The sequence below is a fragment of the Colletotrichum fructicola genome (assembly GCF_000319635.2).
Source record: "Colletotrichum fructicola Nara gc5 chromosome Unknown KSG_Nara_v1_contig08, whole genome shotgun sequence".
NCBI lineage: Eukaryota > Fungi > Ascomycota > Sordariomycetes > Glomerellales > Glomerellaceae > Colletotrichum > Colletotrichum fructicola.
The window spans coordinates 1,175,455-1,198,822 of NW_027094058.1; the positions used below are offsets into that span (position 1 = coordinate 1,175,455).

Consider the following 23,368-nt stretch of genomic DNA (forward strand, 5'->3'; position numbering starts at 1 on the left):
CAAAAGGCCATCATGTAGCACAATGCGGCGCCCGACGACGGGAGTCGCAGGACGGTGTGGGAATGCAAGTTCCCGATTGCTAAGGGTCCACGACGGCAACACGACCGTAGCCTTGTTTTTGCTCTCATCCACTCCCAATTCGAACAGCGGGTAAATGGTTGGCTGAGGCAAAGCTGAAGCTGGGCAAGGGGGATCAGCAATGCCGTTGTCGCACTGCGCCGGACGGCCGCCTCGCAGCGCAGGCAGTAGTAGTACGATGCGGGTGGCCGATGGGATGACAGTGGATGGGTTGGTTGGTCGTGTGCTACGGCCGGCCTTGATCGGTGGTCTGGTTCCGGGAGCGCCGAACGGAGCCAGGCGGGGAAGGGGGTTCAACTCTCCTACATGCGCTTAATCAATCAACTGAGTAGCAGCACACGGGACCCCGGGGGCCCGCCGCCGTTGGAGACGAGACGGCTCGCCTTACATCCTGAGTTAATTCTCGGGGGTGTCCTGAGTCCTGACTCTGCCGCCCTGCCCTGTGCAAAGTGCGCTGTTAGGCGTCGCCGGTGATTAAACAAGATGCAATATCCACGGGCGATCGCCGTTGGTCGAGGCGGGCGCCTTTCCCAGAGGCATTTCCCTGACGCTGTGACTTTTGATTGCTTCGTGCCAGAACGTGACTGGCTGGACATGATTAAGTTTAGGGCATCGCGGGGCAGTTGGGCGGGCTGGCGCAATGAGGGATGCAACATGCGATTGCAACTCTTCCGGTTGGCTCGACCCCGTACGCAGTAGACCCTGAAGGTACCTGGTCCAAGATTTTGGAGAGCATTTGCCCGGTTTCCAAGAAAAGAATGCGCAGATCATCTCAAGCTTGCATCGTGGCCCATTCGCAGAGTGAAGCGAGTGACGATCCTCGTCAGAGGTGTCGCTGGTCCCTTGAGGGGGTTAGGCACTTAGTAAGGGGTGAGAGAGAGTCCCTTGGAATGTAACATGTTGGGGCTTGGCTTCGGACCCTGAAGGGATTCTCTCTCTGGCGTCACGCCAATTTCCCATCTCACGTTGTTGGTGTCTCGGGAGAAGACGAGAATGACAGACCTCGAGACCCAGACGGCCGTTGTGATCACGCTTGACGCAAGGGATGAGGTCATGCGGACGGCCCTGGCGCGCACCGTAGTGCGCCGCGCGCCGTTCGTAGGGCTTTTCTTAGCTTTCCGATTGTTGATTGTTGACGGGCTGAGGCGCGCCGTCCTCATGGATCGGAAGGATTTTCTGGAACGGCGGTTTGAGCGCCGTTTGTTGATGGACTTTGACATAATCACAGACCGATGAACATGTGCGGCGCCCAAGGTGGGACGCAACGATCTGCGCGGGATGGATCCAATGATGGATTGACGGCCGTCCGAAGGCGCTGGGTGTCGAGACACTGGCACGACTGTCCGGTTCATGGGCCGGTCGAATCGCGGGAGTTGGCGAGCAGATGCTTTCCATCTTCAGTTGGTTCCTGTGAATCCCAGCGGGTCGGTGATGCAGGGTATGAGATCACGGCGAGAGCGAAGATCCTCTGTCCATCGAGATGCCTTCCTCCAATCCCTCCTTCCCTCTTTGTCGCTCGTCCACGCAACACGGTAGGCCCGTCGTCGTATCAGCTCAGCTCCTAGGGGTGCTCTCATCAACTGATAGACGACGGGTGGACAGTGCGAATCCCACGCACATCAAGCGAACGCATGTAATCGGATCTGCGAACCAGTCCGAGTGCCAGTGATGCGATATTTACGCCAAGTTGATGATGACTCGCACGATGATCGATGCTCCTCGCCCGCACTACACCTCGTCATGCCCAATGTTGCATCGTCACCCCATTGCCTCTCATCGCATCCCAAACGGTCCTGAGGGAGCTTCTCACATTGAGCCGTGCCTCACGTATACGAGGGCGGTGTGGAGTTTTGCGAGGCTGTGTCCTTGATGTTTGAATCGCCAACATTGATTGTTATCCCCTTTATTCCCCACGGCTTCCAAGGACATGGTCTCCGTGTGGGGCGGCCGATGCAACGAACACTCAACGGCGAATTATTTTGGGTTCTCCGTTGACAAGTGTTTCGTTTGGCACTCTGTTTTTGCTGGGCCAATGCTCGTCGAAAGAACCCTATCGGCGTGACGGGATGTCCTTGTCGAGCTTCTTTGCCTGGCACCAGCTCCCTCGCATGGAAGCGCGGGCTGCAGAGAAGCCCTTGCGGAACGCACAGAAAAAAGTACTTCGTAAAGCTGGAGGTGGCAAAGTAAGGCGCTGCCTTGCATCCATCCATGATCCAGTCGAATTCTCCTTAGAGTGCCCGGACTAGCCGGTGCGTAGGTAGCCGTCAATGTGGGAATTCTTTGGCACTCTCCAGGACTCGCAACTTGCAAGAACGTTGTCCCCGATTGAGTGCAATGGTCCGTCAAACCCACTCACACTCTGTCAACTTGGAGCATCCACGCTCCGTAGCGAACGTCAAGTCGGTCAAACCCCCGGCCAACTCGGCGCGGATCAGAGTTCCCAAGGAGTCGCCCGTCAGCGATCGGCTCCCTCGGCGCCGGAGACAGAGGTCCGTGTGCGTGTGTGAAGTTGAGTCACTCGAACTCCATCACCAACACCAACACGCCCTTGCTAGTTCCATAAGAATGCGACAGTTGATACGGTTTGTTTGCCTGTGTGCAGGGTGGCAAGCGTGTCGAATGGATTGGTCAGGTTCATGAAGGACCCGTGTCTGATATGCCGTCGTGCGCGAGATAGACGCGACAGCGTTAATCGTGTAAGTCTGCAGAGTTCTAGGCCGTCGCGGCGCTCAGTCTTTCTTCCGAACTTTTGCGCTCTGGCAGCGCCTCGTCGTCACCGGGTCTCAATCTGCTTGGACCCTCAAGACCCCTATGATGCTCAAGACGCAGCTTGGGAATGTTGACGGGCAGTGGCATTGGCGCCTGGCCTCCTGGAACCCGACGAGCACGGATCGACCATGACACGGCCCGTCAGGGATGGATGCTTCCCTCGTCTCGTGAGAAGAGTCACTGACTGGAAGTCGTCGTCGTGCAGTCCGTGAACTCTCGAGTGCAGCGTTTGTGCTCAACCACAGATCGCTGGGCTGCCGCTAGCGCAGGGGATGGAATGCGACACTATTGGAAGAACCAGCCGCGCTCACCTGACCTGGCCAATTTGACTTCCCGACGCTGACTGATGAGAAGGAGTCTGAGGTTTTTTGAGACGATGCGAGTTGTGACCGAGGCATCCCGGCCTCGGTGTGGACCCCTGCCAGTCGAGGCCTTCGTCAGCCAAGGCCGGGTTGAGCGTGTTTGCGTCTTCGGTCAGCTTGCAAGGGGCTCGTTGGTAAGTGCGCCGACCGAACACAAATTGCGATCCTCTCAGCGCAGAGAAGCAAGCTGATAGGGTCACGCGTGAGCGCCGAATTGGTAGCTGCAGCAGCCCCAGGGAGACCGTGGCTTGCAGAGCTGACTGACGGTTTGCCTGTGACGAGTCTGTGATATCAACAGGAAAAGGAAACAAACTCCATCTTGTCACAGGGCAAGCAACGGTCTTCCTGCTTGTTCTGGCCGTTGCTCGGTCTTGGCTTCTGGAGAACGAAATTGCCATGTGGTTCAGGACGGGGCCGGCGCTGTCCAAGGGTTGCAATATTGATTCCAAGAACGTTCTATCTCACCGGCGGCGCTCCGTTGATTTCGGTCAACCCCTGTCGCTGCCCTACAGTTATCACTAGCGTGCCGCTTGCTTCCTTATTGCCCGTCGGTTTGGCGAAGCTTCATTGCTAACACGAGGCAATTTGTTGCGATATGTGATAACCAAAATGTTGTATATCTGCAATGCCTCACGTCCCAAGCTTCGGTTTCCGGGAGTCGCGGTAGGATTTGATGAGCGCTAGGTCCTTGCCTTGGATTGTGTTCCAGGGCTAAAGAACCGTATATGATCGGCTTATTTTACAAGGTTGCACCGCTAGGAACACCTATAACATAGGAAAATGCCGATGATATTGGCTATATGTTGTAGCCATGATACTTGGAGCCATGTTCAAATTGAAAGGCACAGGATGCAAGAAACCTAAACGGTATTGCCATCGTCAAACAAGGAAAGCGCCCTTGCCGCAATCCACCCTGACGGGTTTGCTTGCTTGTTCGAAGCAGTCCCGGGGATCGCATGAACAGATCGCCTCCGTGAGTGGCAGGTTGGCCTGGTCTCGCATGTTTGAGGTACGTTGCGAGCAGCGTCGGACCACATGGGAGTCCAAGCTTGCTGCGAAAGACAAGGCTGGATCTTGATCGGACTGTTGGAGTGGCCCGTCGCCTTCACCAACCCTGTCCACACGAAGCATGTCGCGCCCGCGATGTTGAAAATTCCGGCTGACTTACTTCATGCAGGAGTTTGTGCGGGAACGCAGGCCCGCCTCGTCAGTAAGACCGTGGGGGAACATGCTACGATGTGACATTTGACAGGGCCGCGAGTCCGTGATTGCTCAGGTCTCAGGTCTGTGAGTATTGCAAGGGTCCTTCATCTTTGATTCAAGGCTGCTGCATCATCATGGAATTCTTGAAATCTTGAGCACGCTGCGCCACATGTTGTGAGCGAGGCGAACATGTGTATTGCTCGGGGTGAGAATGTAAACTCCGCTGTCGACTTGTGTATCTTTGACGAGACATGCGGGCTCTAGTCCGATGCTGTGGATGGCTGACTGGTCGACTAGCTGTGCTACCGTCGCTTGGAACAGATAGTCCGGTCTTACACGCCCGCCTGGGGACAAATATGTCTTATCCAGAGAAAGACACGACATGCTCATGAATCCTCAGCCTGCATCGTGTAGAAAGCGGGTTAATGTCAGGCATCTTGTTCCGGGTCGCCTTCTCAACCAGAATTCCTCGACATGATGTTCTTACTAGTCTCATTCCTCTATGAAGCCGCAACGCCGGTCTTCCGGAAGCGCAGACCCGAGAGTAGCGGGCGTGCTATGCTGGGGCACAGCGCACACATATCGCGGCGGTATTTGTGAGGTTGTCGTCAAAAGGTTCGAATGACCAATCGGCACCAAGCGATGGTGATGTCTCCGTTGGCTAGCGGAAAGTCGAACAGCCAGCCAACCAAGAAGGAAGGCTGCTTCAGCGAATCACACATGAGAATGGTCTCCAGTTGACATGTCTCAGAGCACGGACAGCGTTGTGGCTTCGACGACGTGACCATGAGTCTAAACCCGGAGGATTAGTGGCGGCAGACGACGCCCATCTGCGGGAAATCCAACGCATAGCCAGATTGACGAGGTTCCGGGCCCCGGACTGGCTGGATTGGGGGCTCGTTCCTGATGGGCTTGTTATTTCCCCATCCTCAGGCGGTGTGAGTTTCAACTGGTTGAGATGCCGGTCGAGTCAAGCAAGTCAGCTCAGTGCGAGGCGGTTATGGCTCGATATGAGGCCACGAGTTTCTAGCTCTTCATTCAGCCGTTGCGGGGGACGCAGGGAGACATTCTCGACGGGCGTCTGTGGTGCAACTGTGCTGGCACGCTGCACACTGCGAGGCGAGGTGATGAAAAAGCAATATGGCGGTCATTGGTTCGGACGCGCCCGACTTGGAGCAAGCGTACCCCGACCTCCAGCGATCGCCGTCGATGAAATCATTCCCGTTCCCTCAGCTGAGGGGAGATAGCAGCCAGTGCTTGACAGCGTTTGGCCGCCCTGAAGACGGGCAGAGACGATTGGCTGGGTACTTGCCGGCAAGACGGAGGACGGAGGACGGAGACAGCGATGGGTCTTGAACACGGAGCGGCATCTTGCCTCATCTAGATTGAGGGATCAGCTGTAGATGAAGGAGCGGCCCTCTTTGGGGAAGGCCGTTTCACAACACGATTTCTCCCAGGACCTCCTTGTAGTATGTGGATAGTTGGTGGCAGAGAGACCAAGACAGAGAGATGTGCTGCTTGTTTGCTTGTGTTGCCAATCTGCCGGGTCCCGCTGCTGTTCGTTGGAGGCGTGTCGAGCGGCTGGAGCAGGTCGGAATTCAGATGGACCATGGATCAGTTGATGGTCGATCATGGAAATGCATGGCCGCAGTCAGAATGTGGTCCTGCAGGAGCAACGAAAAGAGCAATAGCATCGCCAGAGTGGCGCCGCCCCAGCTATGTGCCGTCGGTGATGTTGCAGCCACAGTCTTGGATGTCGCGTGTTTGGTTTCCGGGCATGGGTGTGCTTTGATTTCCCATGTTCAGTATGCTCTTGTTCGCGGTGTACCTGTGCGCCGTACGAACACAAGCAGTGAGTCTGATTTCGTGTTGGTTCAGTGTCTCTGCCTGTTGCGTCTATTGTTATTTGCTGGTGTGGCGGATAACACTGGCTGGTATGGCAGAGGGCACAAAGTTCTGCAGTTTGTCGGCAGTGGCTGGCATCGCATCAAATCGTCTGATGATGGTGACCAATGCGGTTGGTCATTGTTTCTCCTCTGCAGTAGCGGACACAGTTGGCGCGTGGGAGGGTGAGATGCTTGCCGTGGCAAACGGGGTTGGAGCCTTTCGAGATTTCGAGGAGGTATCCGTATTCTGTGTTCTGTGTGAGGACTAGCGCAGCGGTTGAGTCTTGGTCTTGGGTCAAGAGTATTAAGGCTCGGGATGCAGGAGTATTAGCCAGGGCCATCGGCCAATACTTGGTATTCGTACAAGTAGGTGTAACCGGCAGAGCAAAGCGCGTGGAGTAAAGTATCGTCGCAGAGGCCGGGACGGTTCCAATATGTCGAGGGTGAAAACCAAGCAAAGCAACGAGCAAGCAAGCAAGCAAGCAGAAGCAGGCATCTCGAAAGCAAGGACCAGGCTCTGGACCAGGACCAGTGGTCGAGCTCGACGATGAGATCTGACAGATGCGCTAGGCTGAATGGGGCAAGCGTCACCCGTGAATCCGTTAATTCGTGATCGATGCAGTTGCAGTTCCAACTTCTCGCAGTGCAGACCGCTTGTTCGGGGGAGTTCCAGCCTGAGGCATTTTCGTGGGCATGATGGGCAGATCTCAGGCAGCCACTGCTCCAGTGTCGTTCGTTTGCTGCCCGTGGAGAGGGGTGAAGAGGAGGAAGAAGGGAGAGGGAAGATCACGAGACAGAGAGGAGGAAGGTTGGAGGTGGGCAGTGGCGATTAGCGGTTGACGGGTGGCAGGTGCTGGTGAGTGGATGGATGACAGGAGCCCGCCCCTGGCACCTGCACTTTCTTTTTTGTTGCGAACCCACCCATCACCCGCCTCTGTGCCACACAGCCACTTATGGCGCGTGGGTGCACTTGCCTTGCCGTGCCTTTGCCTTGCCTCGCACTTGCAACCGCATTACACCTGCACCTGCCTCGCACTGGCGCCTCTACTCCTGTCTACTGCCTCCTCCTGCCTCCTGTTCCTGCCCGCCAAAACACTGCGGCCCTCCCTGCTCCTGCCAACTGCCAACCGCTCCTGCCCTTTCTTGCTTTTTCGGTGCGGTATAACAGTCGTTGATTGGCTCGTGACCTCGAGAATGGTTGGTTGCTTCTTTTTGCGGGCGGGAAGGAAGGAAGGAAGAAGCACGGCCTCTGTCAACCTTCCTTCCCTCTGACTGACACTGACTTGCTGCCTGTGCCTGCCTGCCTGTGACTGTGAATGTGCATCGACCGCCGCTTGACGCATCGCCGCAAAGACAACGGATCCATTCCGCCAGACAGTCAGCAGCAACATCGACACTCTCCCAGAAACATGCTGTCTTGCGTTTTGACACTGCAAGCGCCAGCTTTTCGTGGACGCAGACATGCAGACAAACACACGGAATACGCTCTGCCTCTGCCTGCTGCCCTGCCGTGTCCTGGCCCAAAAACACTAAAACACACTCAACATTAAACGCACCAAAACACACGATGATGCAGTCAGGGCGGGCATGGGCTGGCTGGACGGCTGGACTATGAACTGAACCGTGGCCGTGGTTCTTTGCTCGTGTTTGCTTTGCGCCACTCCTTCCGAGTCCCGCGCCCGGCGCATCGTCAAACATGCAAGACACCCGAGAAAATTTCCTCGAGACTCGCCGCTTCGCATCGTCGTATCCCATCTTTTCTGGCCTGGCCCTGTGTCAATGGCCATAGCCGAGCAATCCGACTTGTCGCCAGGATTACGAGATCGATCGTCGTCCGTCTCCTCGTCCTTCATTGCGATGTGTGCCCATGGCCCGGCCTGGACTGGCTCGTCACGCCGCTCTCAGTCTCCTCCCCTTCGTCACAGGAGCAGAGAACCCCATCGAAGCCTCCAGCACCCTCAAGCCGAGATTATCGACTTGACCCCGTCACCCAATCATCGCCTCTCGATCCTGACAGTGGCATCATGGCGCGCCACACCACCACCACACAGTGACATTCAACGCCAGGAAGAGCATCAAGACTCAACCCTCAGAAACCAGAGTGGGCTTGACCAAGGCAAAAGGGGCATCCAAAGGGAGCCAAGCCTTCTTCGACGGCACATAGTGTGAGCAGTCACCACTCGAGAAACCGCCAAACCGCCCGCGGAAACGACGATGCTACACTGCATCGTGAACCACGGCCGCTATCCTACAACAGGACGCCCGAAATTGCCTATTGGCCCGGCGAGATCAGCCCTCTGCAGACAATTATATGGGTCCTCCGACATCATGATCCATCATGGCTCCATCGTCGACAGCCTCACTCGTCGGGAACATGCGTCTGGGGACCCCTGTCCACCGCCCCGTCCTCACCCCCAGTCTCATCGTTACGAGGCTGCTGGACGCTCGCCTGTCGACTGTCGCCTGCAGGCCCGAGAACCAAGTGCTCACCCTTCGCCCAAGACCATGGCTACCACTGGCTCAGCACCTGGCACCAGACGCACCAGACGCAGAAACTCGCAGCGGCAGCTTGCTGAACACCTCACGGACCACACACACCACACGTTTGACTGACTGTCTCGACCACTGCCGCTGCTGCACCAGAATGACACACAATCATGTCCTCAGGCACCTCCACCTCGCCCTGCCAGCAAATCACCGCCTGGCCAGACCCTCCCATTTCTGCCTGTTTACCGCTCCGAGCCACACAGACGTGCAGTCTCTCGCTGCAAGAAGCATGCACTACACGCATCCAGCGCAGCTTTGCGGCGTCCATCCCGGCCTGGAGAGGCTCCCCTCCAGTCGTGATAGTGACCAGTCAGCTTCCAGCCTGGCATATCCAAGTCCACTCTCTAGCCGTACAAGTCGCCATTGGCTCGCCCGTTCAAACGGTCGTTCCTAATCTCCCAGGCCCATGTGCGACCCATGACCACGTTGGCGGCCGTCACTGGCCGGCATCGAAGCCCCGTCCAAGAGGGAAACCGAATCTTCATTGAACCCGCCTCGAGACCCACTCTGACCGAAGCCAGCGCCTCGAAGGGGGCCCCGCTGGGCCTCCCGGAGATGGACCCCAAGGCCGATGGGCTTTTCTGGAATTTGCTGAGCCTGATGAGAGTGGGAATTCACTCAGGATTCTACTGCGTAGTCACTGCAAGGAACCACTGCCAGTCAGTCGCCTTCCGTGTGTCTCTGCCTGCATTGTAACGACAACTGTGTCCTTTTGAATTCTCACTGAGCGCTGCCTCCGGTGCCTGCAACTTGCAGCAAACGACCCACGGCCGTCCATCATTTGCCGCGCTCGTACTGAAGTCTGATGAGACAGGCCCGGCATGACCGGCCACCGCGGCCCACGGCTCTTGGGAAGGGTCCTTCACGGCCTGAAAGCTCCATATTCGGTCCAACCGCCAGCGAGCGCAGCCAGCACCGCCAGCACAGCGCAGCGTACGAATAGTTGGCTGGTATCGCCGCCAGACTTGCGCAACCAAAGCAAAAACACAACCATGGCTCTCAAGGCTAGCCAACTCTTATTGGCCGGCAGTTGCTAGTGCGGCATCACTATGAATAAGTCCAGTTTGAACAGCCACTCATAGGTGTCTCGACCACAGAAGAGCTGGTTTGCTCCTCACTAGCACTTCTGCACAAGTCCGGAAACATGCTTCATTGGCCCGTGGCTTCGCAGCAGTCATCACCACGTAACTACCGACCACTCCAACAACAGCCTCTTTTACGAAAGCATTCAAATCCGGCAGAACGGCCTTTGATTTGTCGCCTTCAGCTTGCCCAACCAATCAGCTGGGAAAGAACGATCTGCGCAAACTGCAGATGAGAGGAGTGGTACTGTGGTGCAGCCACAGGGTCTGACGCCTGCAACCAGGTGTGCACTGGACGATGTTCGGTTGCAAACCCTGAGGCCAATCAGTGGCACCAAGGGACCCGAACGGGAAGCGATGGGCACCAAGTGAACCAAGCCAGTTGATGCCAGACTGGCCCAGCATTGATCCGTCACCAGCCTACGAAGCAGCTTCTGCAACAGAAAGGCTGCCGGCCACCGAAGCCCACACTTATCGACCCCCGGACTTTATGCAAACAACTTGCCAAGCGCCACGCAGGCTCCAACTGAGGCTACAAAACTATGGCAGTAAGCCAATCAGCCCGTGAGCAGCCTTTTGCCTGTCTAGGCATCCCAAGTCGCCTGCTCACAGCGCTGTTTGGCGGTAGTCACAGAAGCAACATGCCCTTCCCGGTACCAGCAATAACGCCCTGCCACGATGCCAGAAGCTGGGAGGCATTGATAATGTGTTTGCAACAAGCCATAGCAGATCAGCTCCATAATCCCACTGCGCGGACGACTCCTGGATCGCGTTGGAGGATTAATGTCTCATTCGATCATCATTCGACTGTTATTCCATGCCCGATTCAATCATTTCTGAGGTCGTCGCTTACTAGCGTGAGGCTTTCAGTCCTGGGCAACAACGTGAGGAGCAGATGGGCAAACTCGCCCTGCGGCCAACGATGGAAGAGCAATTCTGGGGGGAGCAAAAGCAAGCAAAAGCTGCACATCCTCTGTCACAGGGCTTACCTATCGCCCTGCCACGGCACCTATGACGCCGTGCTTAACACCGACCACCAAAGAAAAGAGAGATAGAGCAGGTGCAAAGCAGAGACCAGCATGGGCACTGGGCGATGCTCACCGTGGGATGGAAGGGAAGGGCATAGAGCAAAAGACAGTCCGTGTCCCCCCCGTCAGGGTCGTCCCATGCGTGGCTAGGAGGCTACGACTCACGCACGCCCCGTTTCCTTCGACACCCATCACCCATCCGTTTCGTCTGACACACTCAGCCAGTAGCCGTAGCAGGGGTAGACGGAGCACGGCTGGGGGTGAGGTGTCGTCGATGAGCCTACGGGAAAGCGAGAGACTCAACAGAGCGAACGGGCGAGAGTGGGAGTGACACTCACACCACACGCCCACACACACCTCACCCCCTTGGGACGGGGCCACTTTACCTGGTGCGTCAGACAATACCTGCTCGTATATTGCGCAGAGTCGCCAATCAGCGATCCTAGTACCACCCTAGTCGACGCCCCGGCGAAGAAACTCTGCTGGTCACTCGCCCAGGGCTTGTCATCTACACACCCCTCAGCCTGCACGCCCCCAAAGTCAACTCGACCCTCAGGCCTCAGGCCTTCCAACAACTCTAACCCACTGGCCCGCTGCTCACGTCGAACTCAAGAATAGATGGTGCATTAGTGGACCCACGCCCAAGACATGGCAAGATGGCTATCCCTGCTCTGTTAATGTCGACGACGACTGGGGGTCCCTTGAAGCCACCGGCCGTGGTGGATGCTCCACGCAACACACATTTGGACAAGGGTACGTAGACGTAGCGCTAACATCATTTCGCCTCGTTCCTCCATCTGGGTGGTGGAAGTCATTATCAACCATCCGTATCCCACCATCATGCAGCTGGTAGAACACCTCTCGACCTGAACCATCGACTCTTCATCACGCTCCTTCCCGCCGACCTCTTTACATCTCCTCACGATCCTCGGGAGCACTGGTAATTTCTCAGTCGCCCATCAACTTTCGACCAATACGACTACCTCTCTCACCGACACTCAACCCTCACCAACACCTTCGGCGACACAGCACCGTGTTTGACTCGTTGACTCGACGTCTTACACTTTCGACATCTTAACGAACCAAGGATATTTCTCTCAAACCCATAAAGGCCATTAGGACATTTCCCAGGATTCTTTCCCTTTTGGACTTCCAAGGACATTCCATTCCACAGGACAAGGCCGTTTCTACTTTTCCTTTTCTCTCTATTCATCTCTGTTAGGACCTCATCCGAGAGTCCCAGCCCAGACCATCAGAGAAAAAAAGGATTCCCACTTGGACCCGCACATCACATAACATGCAGCATGTATTTGGATATCCCACTCCTCCCGCGTCGCCGGTGTACGACAATACGAAGTGTGCGAACCTTCAGCCCATCACAACCGCACCTAACTGTCAAGCACGCTACGTCCCGTTAACGCCGGAGGAGAGACTGGGAAGATTCCTTGAGGGCAAGTTGCAGTTGACGACCATCCTTGGAACCGGCGCATATGGCGTCGTCTATTCTGCCGTGGATGTAAAGACCGGAGTACGATATGCCGTCAAGTGCCTCAGCAAGTTCAACCCGGATGGAACTCCTTTGGATCGTCGACAGGTTGCCTTCCAGAACCGCGAAATCCGTCTCCACTACTTGGCATCGGCCCACCCGAACGTGGTGTCTATGCTCAAGATCGTGGATGACCCGGACTGCATCTATGTTATCTTGGAATATTGCCCGGAAGGTGATCTGTTTTACAACATCACCGAGTGTGGTCAGTATGTCGGGAACGACAGCCTAGCCAAGAGCGTCTTCCTTCAGATTCTGGATGCCGTTGAGCACTGCCACTCTTTGGGAATCTACCACAGGGATTTGAAGCCGGAGAACATTCTTGTTTCAGACCACGGAGAGACCGTCAAGCTTGCCGACTTTGGCCTCGCGACTTCATCTGACCGGTCTGAGGACTATGGATGCGGCTCGACATTCTACATGAGTCCAGGTAGGTTTACCATATGAGGAACTTTCCTTTTCTCTCAAACCCCCCAACATCGACTGACTCTTTCTTTTCTTTTCTTAGAATGCCTGGACCACTCTGCCCGGAGACCTTTCTACTTTTGCGCCCCCAATGATGTCTGGAGCCTCGGAGTCATCCTGGTCAACCTGACCTGCGGACGTAACCCATGGAAGCAAGCTTCATTCGAGGACTCTACTTACCGTGCTTACACGCGGTGCCCGGAAACCTTGAAGAGCATCCTCCCAGTGTCGGATGAACTGAACGATATCTTGGGAAGGATCTTCACCCGCAACCCGGACCACAGAATTACTTTGCCCGACTTGAGGAACAGAATCCAGACTTGCTCCAGCTTCACGATCCCGGCCGTTCCCGTCATGCTCCCCACGCCGCCTGCTTCGCCGGAGCACACCACCGAATACGTTACCTGCGAGGACACCATCATCGATGAATACGATAACGCCCTCTCCCCTGCCTCATCCTCTGACGAGGGCTCCGAATGCTCATCCGACGACGGCTCGCTTACCTCCAGCGGCTCAACCATCGACGATCTGGACGAGGAGTTCCTCCAGGAACAGCAACAGGAAACTTGCCACACCCAGGCCTATGAACCAGAGGAGCCAAGGATAGCTTTTTTCCCTAACCAGGAGTTCATTTCTCAGCAGTACACCGGACCTGTACCTACGCCAGTGGCAGTACAAGTTCAGGCACATGCTCCCATGCCTCAGGTCCCTATGCAGGCATCCAGTTGCCCGCCTAAGTCTTTTGTTCCGTTCTGGTGGGGAGACGTGGTCAAGTATGCTCAGCATGCTCCTGCCATCCACCCTCATGTTCCGTTCCACCACCAGGCTCCTATCTTTGCCCACCTCCAAGGCTGCTACTAAGATAGCCCATCATACGTTGAGCCAGGCGCCTGCCTGTGCTCGTTACCATCGATCCAGGGATGGATTCACCCATACCATGCCGGATGGGTTCCTCGGATTAACAAACCGTCAACACTAATACGACAACGTTTAAACCATGGCACAAGCGGCTCATGGACTCTTAATTCCGTTACGAGATATGGACCCTTATGCCACTTGGAATTTCAAAAGCCCGGAAAGGATGCCTCACAAAAAGCCCAGCGAAAAAAAGTCCGGAACTTTGGCTCTACTGTTTCTGCCCATGGCAACTGTACACATTTCGGAGATGGGATTTTGTTTTATCATGTTACTTTTCTTTGTTACAGCGCGGAGTTGGGATATGGAAAGACGAGAGTGACGGTCGACTCTCTTATTATCACGGATCAAGCTGGGAAAGCATATCAGGCGCAGTGGGCACAAAGACCTGGGAGGTTGGAGTTCTTTCTGCGAAGATGGACGGGATATTTCGATTCTAATGCATATCTTTGGTGCGAGGAAGGCACATCGGGAGGAGTCTCTTGTTTTGTCAAGAGGCTTGTTTCGAACAATCGTTTGGAGATACCATATCTTGTCATTTTTGCTCTTGGGATTGGGGATTGGGGTTACAAGCAAAGCAGCTGAGATGATCAACTGGGAGGAAAAGACGACCTAGACAATACCTGGGCCAAGAACCCAAAAAGACATTCGCGACGAAGCAATTTCGCGCAAGAACTACATTTCCTCGAGAGGTGGTGTGGGTGAACATTTCCCATCAAGGGAATGCACCCTGCGTGGAAACATGCATCTCGAGCGTACACATTTTTTTTTAGGGATACAAAGAATAGCAAAAGCTTTTCCCATCCTCCCATAACCTGATTTCAAACACAATGAGTGAAAGTGTCTGCTTGGTGGTCGCATTGAATGATGAGATCAATCCTCGATATCAAAAGAGGGATGGAGAGGAAAATCAGCAAAGTTCGGGGCGGCCAGCATCTAGATCCTCTTGCGAGTGTTTACGGCCATGAGGGCAGCCTCTTTGGGGAACGTTGGTAGTCGTAGAGTTTTTGGCTTCTCTTTTTTTCTTGCGACGTGCTGTGGTCGGGCTGGGTTTCTTCCAGAACGTCTCGCATCCTTCGCTGCCGGGCGGGTTTTTAATTCTCTGACAACTCTGCGATATGGGTTGTTCCCTACTGCTTGCTCCCCCACGTTTTCTTTACGTCTCCTCCCTTCCTTGTCTCTCTCTCTTACTCGGAACTATCAAGAACCCTTTCCACCCCTACCCTGCCTTACCCTACCCTTCACTCAGCTTTAATGGACAGCCTGGATTTCTCTCCGCGCCCGTTGCGAGGTGGACTGTGCTCTTGCACACGGAATAAAGTGCATCGCATGCGTCTTCCTTGTTCCTCATCGGACCGGATTTTAGGGGGAGGGAAGTGAGGTATTGCATTCGCCTTCTCTGTCGCACACGCGTGCACACATGCACGCAGACTTGACCACCCACTATGTTTCTTGACTAGAGTCTTGAGAGCAGAGTGAGCGAGTGGGTTGGTGAGTGGGAAGGATGGGTTAGAGGCTGGAAGGGGGGGAGGGGCCGCCAGCCGTCATTCGTCGTCACCGCAGAATGGCCATGCAGTGAGAAGTGTGATTACGATAAGCACGGCAGAGACGGGGTTGTCACGGTAGCTTCACTTTTTTTTTTTTTTTTTTTTTTCTCGTTCACTTCTGTAAGTGCAGGGCGGCGGCGCAGTGCTGGTGAGACCTGTGAATAGTAAAAAGCAACCTATTGAAGATCGGATTGCTGGGGGACTTGTAACCACTACTACCACTACCGCCACTTTGCTACCACTGCCACTACTATTACTACTACCTAATCATAGTGGATGATGATGGTTGGGAGAGGCGGCCAGAGACAAGGGCAGAAAAGAAGCAAGAAGGAAAGAAAAAGGCAGGGCTGTCGAAGGTTCCATCGAAGGACGGTGATTGGATGGGTGGACGAGGTGGGAAACGGTCATCGTTCGCCCTGTTGTTGGGTTCGCATCCTTGCTGTCTTTGGACAAGGAATAAAAGGAAAAATGGCGGGAGTTAGGCTCGAAGAGGGAAGGGGTGGTTTTGAGGCGGGCTGGGTTGGGTTTAGAGTGGCACGGCAGTGTTTTCCTGGGGCGGCGGGAGAAGTGCTGTTTTGGGTTTAAGGGGGGAAAAGGTAAGGGAAGGTTGATCGTTTTCTTGATTTTCTTTTGATTTTATTTAATGTTTAATGATGATCCCGACATGGATGGCACGGTGTGGGCAGGATGGATGGCACTGACACTTTTTTGGCATGTCGAAGGGGGGAAAAAGGGAACAGTAAGAAGAGAGGTTCGGGATGGCGGGATGAGGACCCCATTGGACGGTTTGGAGACAGTCGGTGGTAGTGAGTGCTACAGAAGGGGGAATAGTACGCCGAAACTCCCCTAAGCAACCAAGGTTCGGATTATTTTATTTTATGATTTAATTGCAATGGTATGTACCGCAGTCGACCGGGTCGTGTTTAGGAGGGAGCACCGTTGTCACCTCATTACGCATGCGGCACGGCGGTTCAATGAGGAAGATGGAGGGACGCCTCGGGCGCTGTGTGGCTCGAAGTGTTCAACTTGGGGTGGGATGGAGGGGCGGTGTGTGATGGGTTGGTCTACCTTGTGCTGTTTTTTTCCCTACCTTGGCTTGACCACTGTGACGGGCTACGATTTTCCTTGAAGGGTAAGTTGTTTCTGGGTTGTTGGCAGTTCACTACCGCAGCTAGACTCGCGGGAAGGTAGACAAATGGTGGTTGCGAGATTTTTTGGGTTAACTGGCGGTGGTTGGATAACGGGGGGGAATGACAGAGTCAGTATTATGCAGACTTGCAGTATGCAGATTGAAGTGTATGTGTGGTTTAGTCCTGTAATGTGTGTAGGCTGCAACCCACTTCTCTCGTAGGCTCGTCCTCCTGGCGCCCCCCGGAGATGCATTAGGAGCATGCAAGTGTGCGTTTTCGGTCAGGGTATGTCTGGCTCGGGGAGAGCTGTGAGAGGTGCGCAGATGGATGGGGGTTGCGAAGTGTGGATGGGCATGTGGGATGCGTGTGAGTTGTTGGATCAATGCACTTTTGCCGGTTCTCCTGGTGACCTGGGAAGATGCGGTATGTTTTCTTTGGGGGTGGGCAGGAAGGAACAAATTGGAGGCCTTGCGAAATGTGCGTGTTGCTGTTGTATGGAGAACAGTAAGTGCATGTTTCGGTATGGGCTGATGAGAGAAGTGTATGGGATGACATGTTCCGTCAGTTGTACAGCATTCTGAGACGGGACTAGAGAAGAAGCGCGGCGGCGGCGCAGGGCAGACAGAACTGGGACGGGAAGCACGACTACAACTATTGGCCGCGGGCCGCGGACATGGGACTTTCCAGAGGCTGAAGGTTGCCAGACAATGGTGTTGTCCTCTAAAAGGCTGGATGGATGAATGAGCGGGGAGTGACCTCTTAGACAAGACAAGATGTGTCCTGAAATAGCTAGACTAAACATGTCTGCCACGCGGATGTGTGGTGATTATGACGACGGTCGTTGGAAGGGAGGAAGACGAAGAACGGCAGATGAGGGGTTTCGCCCGAGAGGCCTTACCCACGATCGCCGGGCTGTGAATGGTCGGGCTAGGCAATTGGCTGAGAGGGAGAAGAAGGCATCTCGCACGCTAAGAAGGGCTTGGGATGATGGCCCCCTCTGCTGCCCTGGAGCGGTGTCGACGGCGGCAGAGACGGACTTTGAGGAGGCAGGGCCCGACGGAGGGTCCGTCTGGTGGTGTGGATGGCTGCGAGTTGGGCGGCGGCGACGGCGGGGCCGGGAGTTGGCGGTGGAGAGAGAGAGAAAGGGCACGCGGTGCTCTCGTTGTCCTTTGCTTCTTCAATCATGGGGTTCAACGGAGGGGAAAGGTGAGTTTACCACCGGCAGAGGCTATCTGATGGTTTCTTTGGTTCTGACGGGACCTTGCCTGGTTCTACCTAAGAGATGGGCTCCATCCCACTTTGGGTGATGCGCCAAATGCCCCCGTTTCCTACGCAAAAGGGCAACTTGATTGAGTCGCTGTGTTGTTCAAACCCGGACCCCGGATAGTTCTTGGTGCTGGCCGGCTCTTCCCCGGACGGACGACCTCGAAGTTTGATGTCCAGTTGACAGCTCCGGCCAAGCTCTGGGTTTGACTTGTGATAGAGTTTGACCGCGTTTTGGGGCATGGGGCCGGGGGTTCAATCAAGCAACAACGTTCACGGTTTGCAAGCCCACCGCATCACACGCTGCACACACAAACACTATGTGTCGATCATTCAATTTTTCGATGGGTGGGCTGCAGTTCCTTGCCTTGCCTTGCTGCGTTGCGGCCGTTGTGGGCGCCGCCGCTGCCCTGCGCCGCATACCAGATTCAATGCGAGAGCGCGTTTGCAGAATTATCGGACAATATTTTCCCTTTGGCTGAGTGGGTGGCGCGCACATTGTTTGGATAGAGTACCTGGTTCCCTGCTGCCCGCTGTGGTACCGTGATATTCGATATGGATGCCCTTCGGCTGCAAGCAGAAATATGACAAGACGGGCGGTGAAGAGTGTGGCCCGGCCTAGACCGACTCGACGGTCCTTGGGCGATGGCTAGTAAAGGCGTGGCTTGAAGTGCTCTTGTTGGACGTGATTGGGTAAATGTCACTGGGGCGAGCCGTTTTCGAACAGGTGCATCATGCTGGGGCGTTTGTTCGGTTGTCACCTTGTCCAACTGGTCTTGCAGATAGGTAAGGTACATACAGAAACCCAAGCTCCAGCTTTGACAACTCAAGAGCCGGGGGGACCACTAGCAGCATACCGACAGACTACGCATAACAAAAAAAGATGGAGATTCTTTGGATTCTGGTCCGGTCTACGATGCATATGCGCTTGTGGTTGAAGTGGGCTGTGGAACAATAGAAACCTGTCGTCGGTAGTTGCTGGCTCGCGGATGCGTTCCCGCGATCCTTTGGGCTGGGCCGGCTCCGCTTGTCACATTCTTGTTCTCTTCGGACGAGACCAGTGCGAGGGGACAGCTAGACCGCTTTCGAGGACGGCGCATGATGGTGGGTATTTGGGCGACGATGCAGAATTTCTTTGGAGATACGGGGTGGCTCTTGGAAGGCAGCACCACTCGCCTGCGAACATGACAAGATCGAGATGGAGCTGTTGAGGATCTGCTGCTGTAAGGGAGAGTTCGAGGCCCGGCCTTTGCAGCAGAGGGGTGGTGTGGTGATTGTGGAGTGCTGCCGAGTGGCGCCGTTGCAATGCGATGCGTGGTGCGATCGATCTCAGGCGACAACTCTCCATTGCTTCTTTTTTGGGCAGACGTTTGGGGAATGGAGAGACATGTCAGGTAGGGAACGCGGCAGTTTGAACGTGGCTCGCTGGCGTGGTTCGATATTTCGGAGCTTGGAGTTCGCGTTCGGGCTGGGGATGGACATGGGGTTTCACGAGAACGACGACGACAATGACGAGGTTGAATCCTTCCCCGCCCCGGACTTGACTCGTCAAGTCTTGGAACGGACGGCACGACGCGCGACAGCAGTTACGTGAGTGACGACGGTTTGGGCGACATTGAACCAGCTACGTCGACGGTGTCTCGTGGGTTGAGGAGACTGCTCATGGTGTGACGAGATCGCTACACGCCCCCCTTCATGGCACGTTCTCCAACCTCGATCGCAACGTCTGCCGTGCGGCGGTGGTACATGGCCTCTCCTGGGACAATGCTTCCATTCCTCGGGTGATCTTCAATAGCCTATAGCATTGGATGGGGGATTCAGTCGTTGATGACTGTTGACATGTCGTCGCAAGGCCGGTTGTCGATGTCCAAGATCGGGTTTCTGTCGGTGGTTGTTGTCTCTGTGTCACCTGAATGTTGCGTTCCAAGAGCTGGCCGGGAGTCCGAGTGTCTCTGTCTCCCCCATTCATTCCAGTGACTAAGGTAGCTCGTGGTCCATCATGAATGGGATTGTTCAGCGATCGCGATGGCAGTGGAGCATCGCCAATGTATCACTCAGGTCTGTCTGACGCCGAGAAGAGACATCAAACACATCAGACACAGCTAAGAGCTCCGCTCAGCTATATCCGGTGGCGAACGATTTTCCAATAGCTCCGGGGGCTCGGAGAAGATGTCGAGTGTGTGTGGATGCTCCCCGCTTCAGCACGGACGGGGCCGGCGTTCTGGGGCCGGAGACTTACTCTTCACACGGAGGCATGACGGAGCCTGAATACGAAGCGCCAGCAAACCTGTAATGCCGTAGCTACCGACAAACGATCGGCTTGGCAATGACCTACGCTGGTGGCGATACCGGAAAAAAAGAGGTGGTGGAGATCTGGGATCATAGCTCCTCATCCAATTGACTCTCTTGCGAACAATGCAAACTCTCTCACCTTTCCCATCTCGACTCTCAGTGCATTGTCACCACGCTGTTCATCAATCTTAGCTCCTTGATAGCACCGGCCAATGAGACTTCAGATGTGGCATACGGACTAGTGCCTCTGCCATCCTAGCTTTCGCAAAAGGCCTCCTCATCGCGAAAGCTTCGATTACACGTTGCCACCCCGATCTAGAGAGTTTGGGGGAGCTTTCTTGGCCCCTCACGACCCCTCCGCCAGCCAACCTCCGTCAAGACACCCGCGAAGAAGGCATCCCTTCCGGATTCTGCACCCGGCGCTTCCATCCCGCGCGAAGGAGCTTGCCCAAGTAACTGGGATGACGTGCCCCTGGTTTGGGTAGTGATCTTCGCGTGGTGGGAAGAGAGACCACGCGATGTCTTAGACTTAGCCGGTGCGTGTGCTCCTGAAAACGCTGCACTTTGGCCCATTCCGTCGTCCATCGCGATTCATCTTCGAGACACAACACCATGTTCTGAGGTGGGAAATCTGGGACCAAACACCAGCTCAGCTTTCATCAAAAGCACTAACGAATGTATTTCCCAACTCGATGAAGGCCAACGTCTTCATCATGTCTTGGCTACTGAGAACGGGCGCGGAGGGAGATCAACACGCCAGGTTATCCGAGAGTGCTTCGTTATCAAGTGGGATCGACCACGTAGTTCTCCCTTTGCCCGCCCCAAGGTTAGCTATGTCTCGCAAAAGAAGCCAGGAGATCTTCGATCTTCCCGGACATGCGCGCAGGCTGAACGGTTGGAGATTGCCGAGGGCATACTGCAACGTATCCGTACCCCCCGCTAAACCAACAACAGTTGCCCTCTCAGGCAAAACACCGCGAAAAGATGTCGTCCTATCATTGCGCGCTTGACGATGGCGCAATCGAGCTCGTCTATCGCCACTTGACTTTGGAGCTGTCAGAACTCTGTCAAACAACCCTTGCCGCAGGGTTTGCTCCGACATATCTGATCCATGTCTATCAACATCATCAAAGAGGTAGCTCAACACCAAAGCGCATGAACAATGACCGACCGCAAGCCAAGTCAACAAATCCTTCAAAGGGGGTCGCCTTCCGACGTCCGCTGCCTCACAAGGCCACGCAGCTGGAGGGAAACCTTGGGACCTGCCGCCGCCGCCCGCGCGTGCGCCCTGGTCCCAACCCTATGCACCGCCCCTTCTGACAGCCGCCGTCTGATGTTTTCGAGACGCTATGAGGTCAATGATCCCACGGCCGCTTACTACGCAAGCCATTCCCGTGCGTAGGCTCTTCTCCGGGTGTGAACCAATCAGGTACGAGGGGGGACGAGCTTGAGAGCTCAATGTCGGCAGTGGGGGGAGGAAGACGAGCCGGGCGTGGGGCACAAAGGTGTGAGAGCAAAGCCGCAAACACTCAAGCCTCCGTCATGATCAACCGTGGCTGGAGCAAAGGATCGGGTCCAAGCAGTGGCTTGACGTCGATCTACATATTGACAATATGCAGACAAGCTTCGCGACAGGTCCTGCACGGTGACTAACCGGCTAGCTCGACAAGGCACGGCTTGTTAGTAATCTCATGATGTCTGGAGATTTCTCGGCAGATTCATATTTCGACGAAGACGGACAGCACAGATCATGGCGGCCCGTGGTTGAACGAGGTGACTAACCACTAACACGATAGCCAAGCGCTAAGGGGATGATATTTCCCGTCCGCGCTGGGTCTGCTACCATTGTTCGTTCAATAGTCTCGTATCCGTGCCCGCGCTACGCAGCCTTGGTTTTCTTCCCACGTCCCGTCGATGTAGAGAAAATTCCCCGACAGGCCTCAGGGGTCCTCATCTCGAGCCGCGCACCGGTCCAGCATCTAAGCGAGGCGGCGGCGCACGGTACCGTCTTTTCTGTTTCTGTACGCCTCTGACTATATTAGCCTGTTTCCAAGCCGCCATTATGCTATCCAAATCTACGCGTACCGTGGCTCGTGGGCTACCTTGGCGCTGGGCGTGGCGGGGGGTAGGCTACCTCCTCTTCTTTAGGAAGAGACCATTCGTGTGTTGAGAAAAGGGACCGAGAGCGGGAGTGGTTGTTAGGCGGGCGTCAAGTGATCCATGCGTTCGAGCCTCTTGTGAATGTTCCTTCCGCGCCGGCTGATGAGTAGTAGGATGCGCGGAACTGGTACCCCGGAGGGCTGTGATGGGACGGCGTCAAGCTCGTCCTCCTTCCTCTCCCGTGAACGCCGCGTGCCGCCGGAGAAGTGGAGCCTCCCTCCACGCGCTGGAAAGGCCAACTTTGGCTTGCCTTCGCTTTCAATATGTTTTGGTAATCTCGATGTGAGTGGCTTGATGCCTACGGTCCACATAACCCGACATCACGGTCCGTGGTTCGTGCTGCTCCGTTTGCAGTGCTGGGTCTGGACCCTGGCCTATTACGAGACGTGGCCGCACCAGTGTCTGCTCGTGGCGGCGGCTCTGTGTCAATGGCGTCGGTCGCCAAGAGATTTGAATGTGCTTTGATAGGCGTCATAAGTTATCAAGGGTTTCGCGGGAGCGGCGGCGAGAGGCCAGACATAAGCACGGGACACATCAGACACGGGGATGGAGCCTGATGGATTGGATGCTTGCGAAGTATAGGTATTGATGGGTGACATTGAGGGCTCTTCAAACGACATAAGGGTAGGGAACTTATTGCTTATGATCGACGGGCTCGCTTTGTAAAAATGATGTGCCGTCTGGTCCATTGTGAGGCGGACAATGTTTTGGCACACCATCTCATCATGATGCGACAGTTAGCCGGAGCATGTGTCTGGGGCCGCTGGATGAGCTGTGCATTTTTGCCATCATACGGTCCTGGATAGACCTTGATTGACGTGGCTTGATGAACGGCGCTCAACGTATGACGAAGGGAATCCCGTCCGCTTGGATCGTGGCTGAGGACCCCTATGCCCCCATGTCCATATGTCGCGAGAGGTTAAAAGTTGTGAAGGGTGGTGAACAGGGCCCCCCTTTTCGGTCAGTACACCGCGTTTTTGCACGGACAAGACAATCTCCTTACCAATGACGCCAGAGGTTGAACCGCAAGACGCTCAACCCGTCTGAGAGCATTATTGACTCATATTAACGGGGACCAGACCGTTGACGTTAAGG

The 23,368-nt window shown here is 55.3% G+C and overlaps 2 protein-coding genes across 2 annotated transcripts; one reads left to right on the top strand and one right to left on the bottom strand.

Moving 5' to 3' along the window:
- Window positions 1–12,252: 12,252 nt before the first annotated feature.
- ran1 (Negative regulator of sexual conjugation and meiosis) lies at window positions 12,253–13,827 on the top strand (the record flags this gene model as incomplete). The annotated part of the gene is made up of 2 exons (XM_032036109.1): window positions 12,253–12,931; window positions 13,010–13,827. 2 exons carry the CDS (start codon window positions 12,253–12,255, stop codon window positions 13,825–13,827), a joined length of 1,497 nt encoding a protein of 498 aa, XP_031884885.1.
- Window positions 13,828–22,092: 8,265 nt separating this feature from the next.
- On the bottom strand, window positions 22,093–22,584 carry CGGC5_v013384 (uncharacterized protein; the record flags this gene model as incomplete). Its single annotated transcript, XM_066152921.1, has 3 exons — window positions 22,093–22,142; window positions 22,199–22,211; window positions 22,405–22,584. The coding sequence occupies 3 exons, from the start codon at window positions 22,582–22,584 to the stop codon at window positions 22,093–22,095; spliced, it is 243 nt and encodes an 80-aa protein (XP_066007828.1).
- Between the last annotated feature and the right edge of the window lie 784 nt (window positions 22,585–23,368).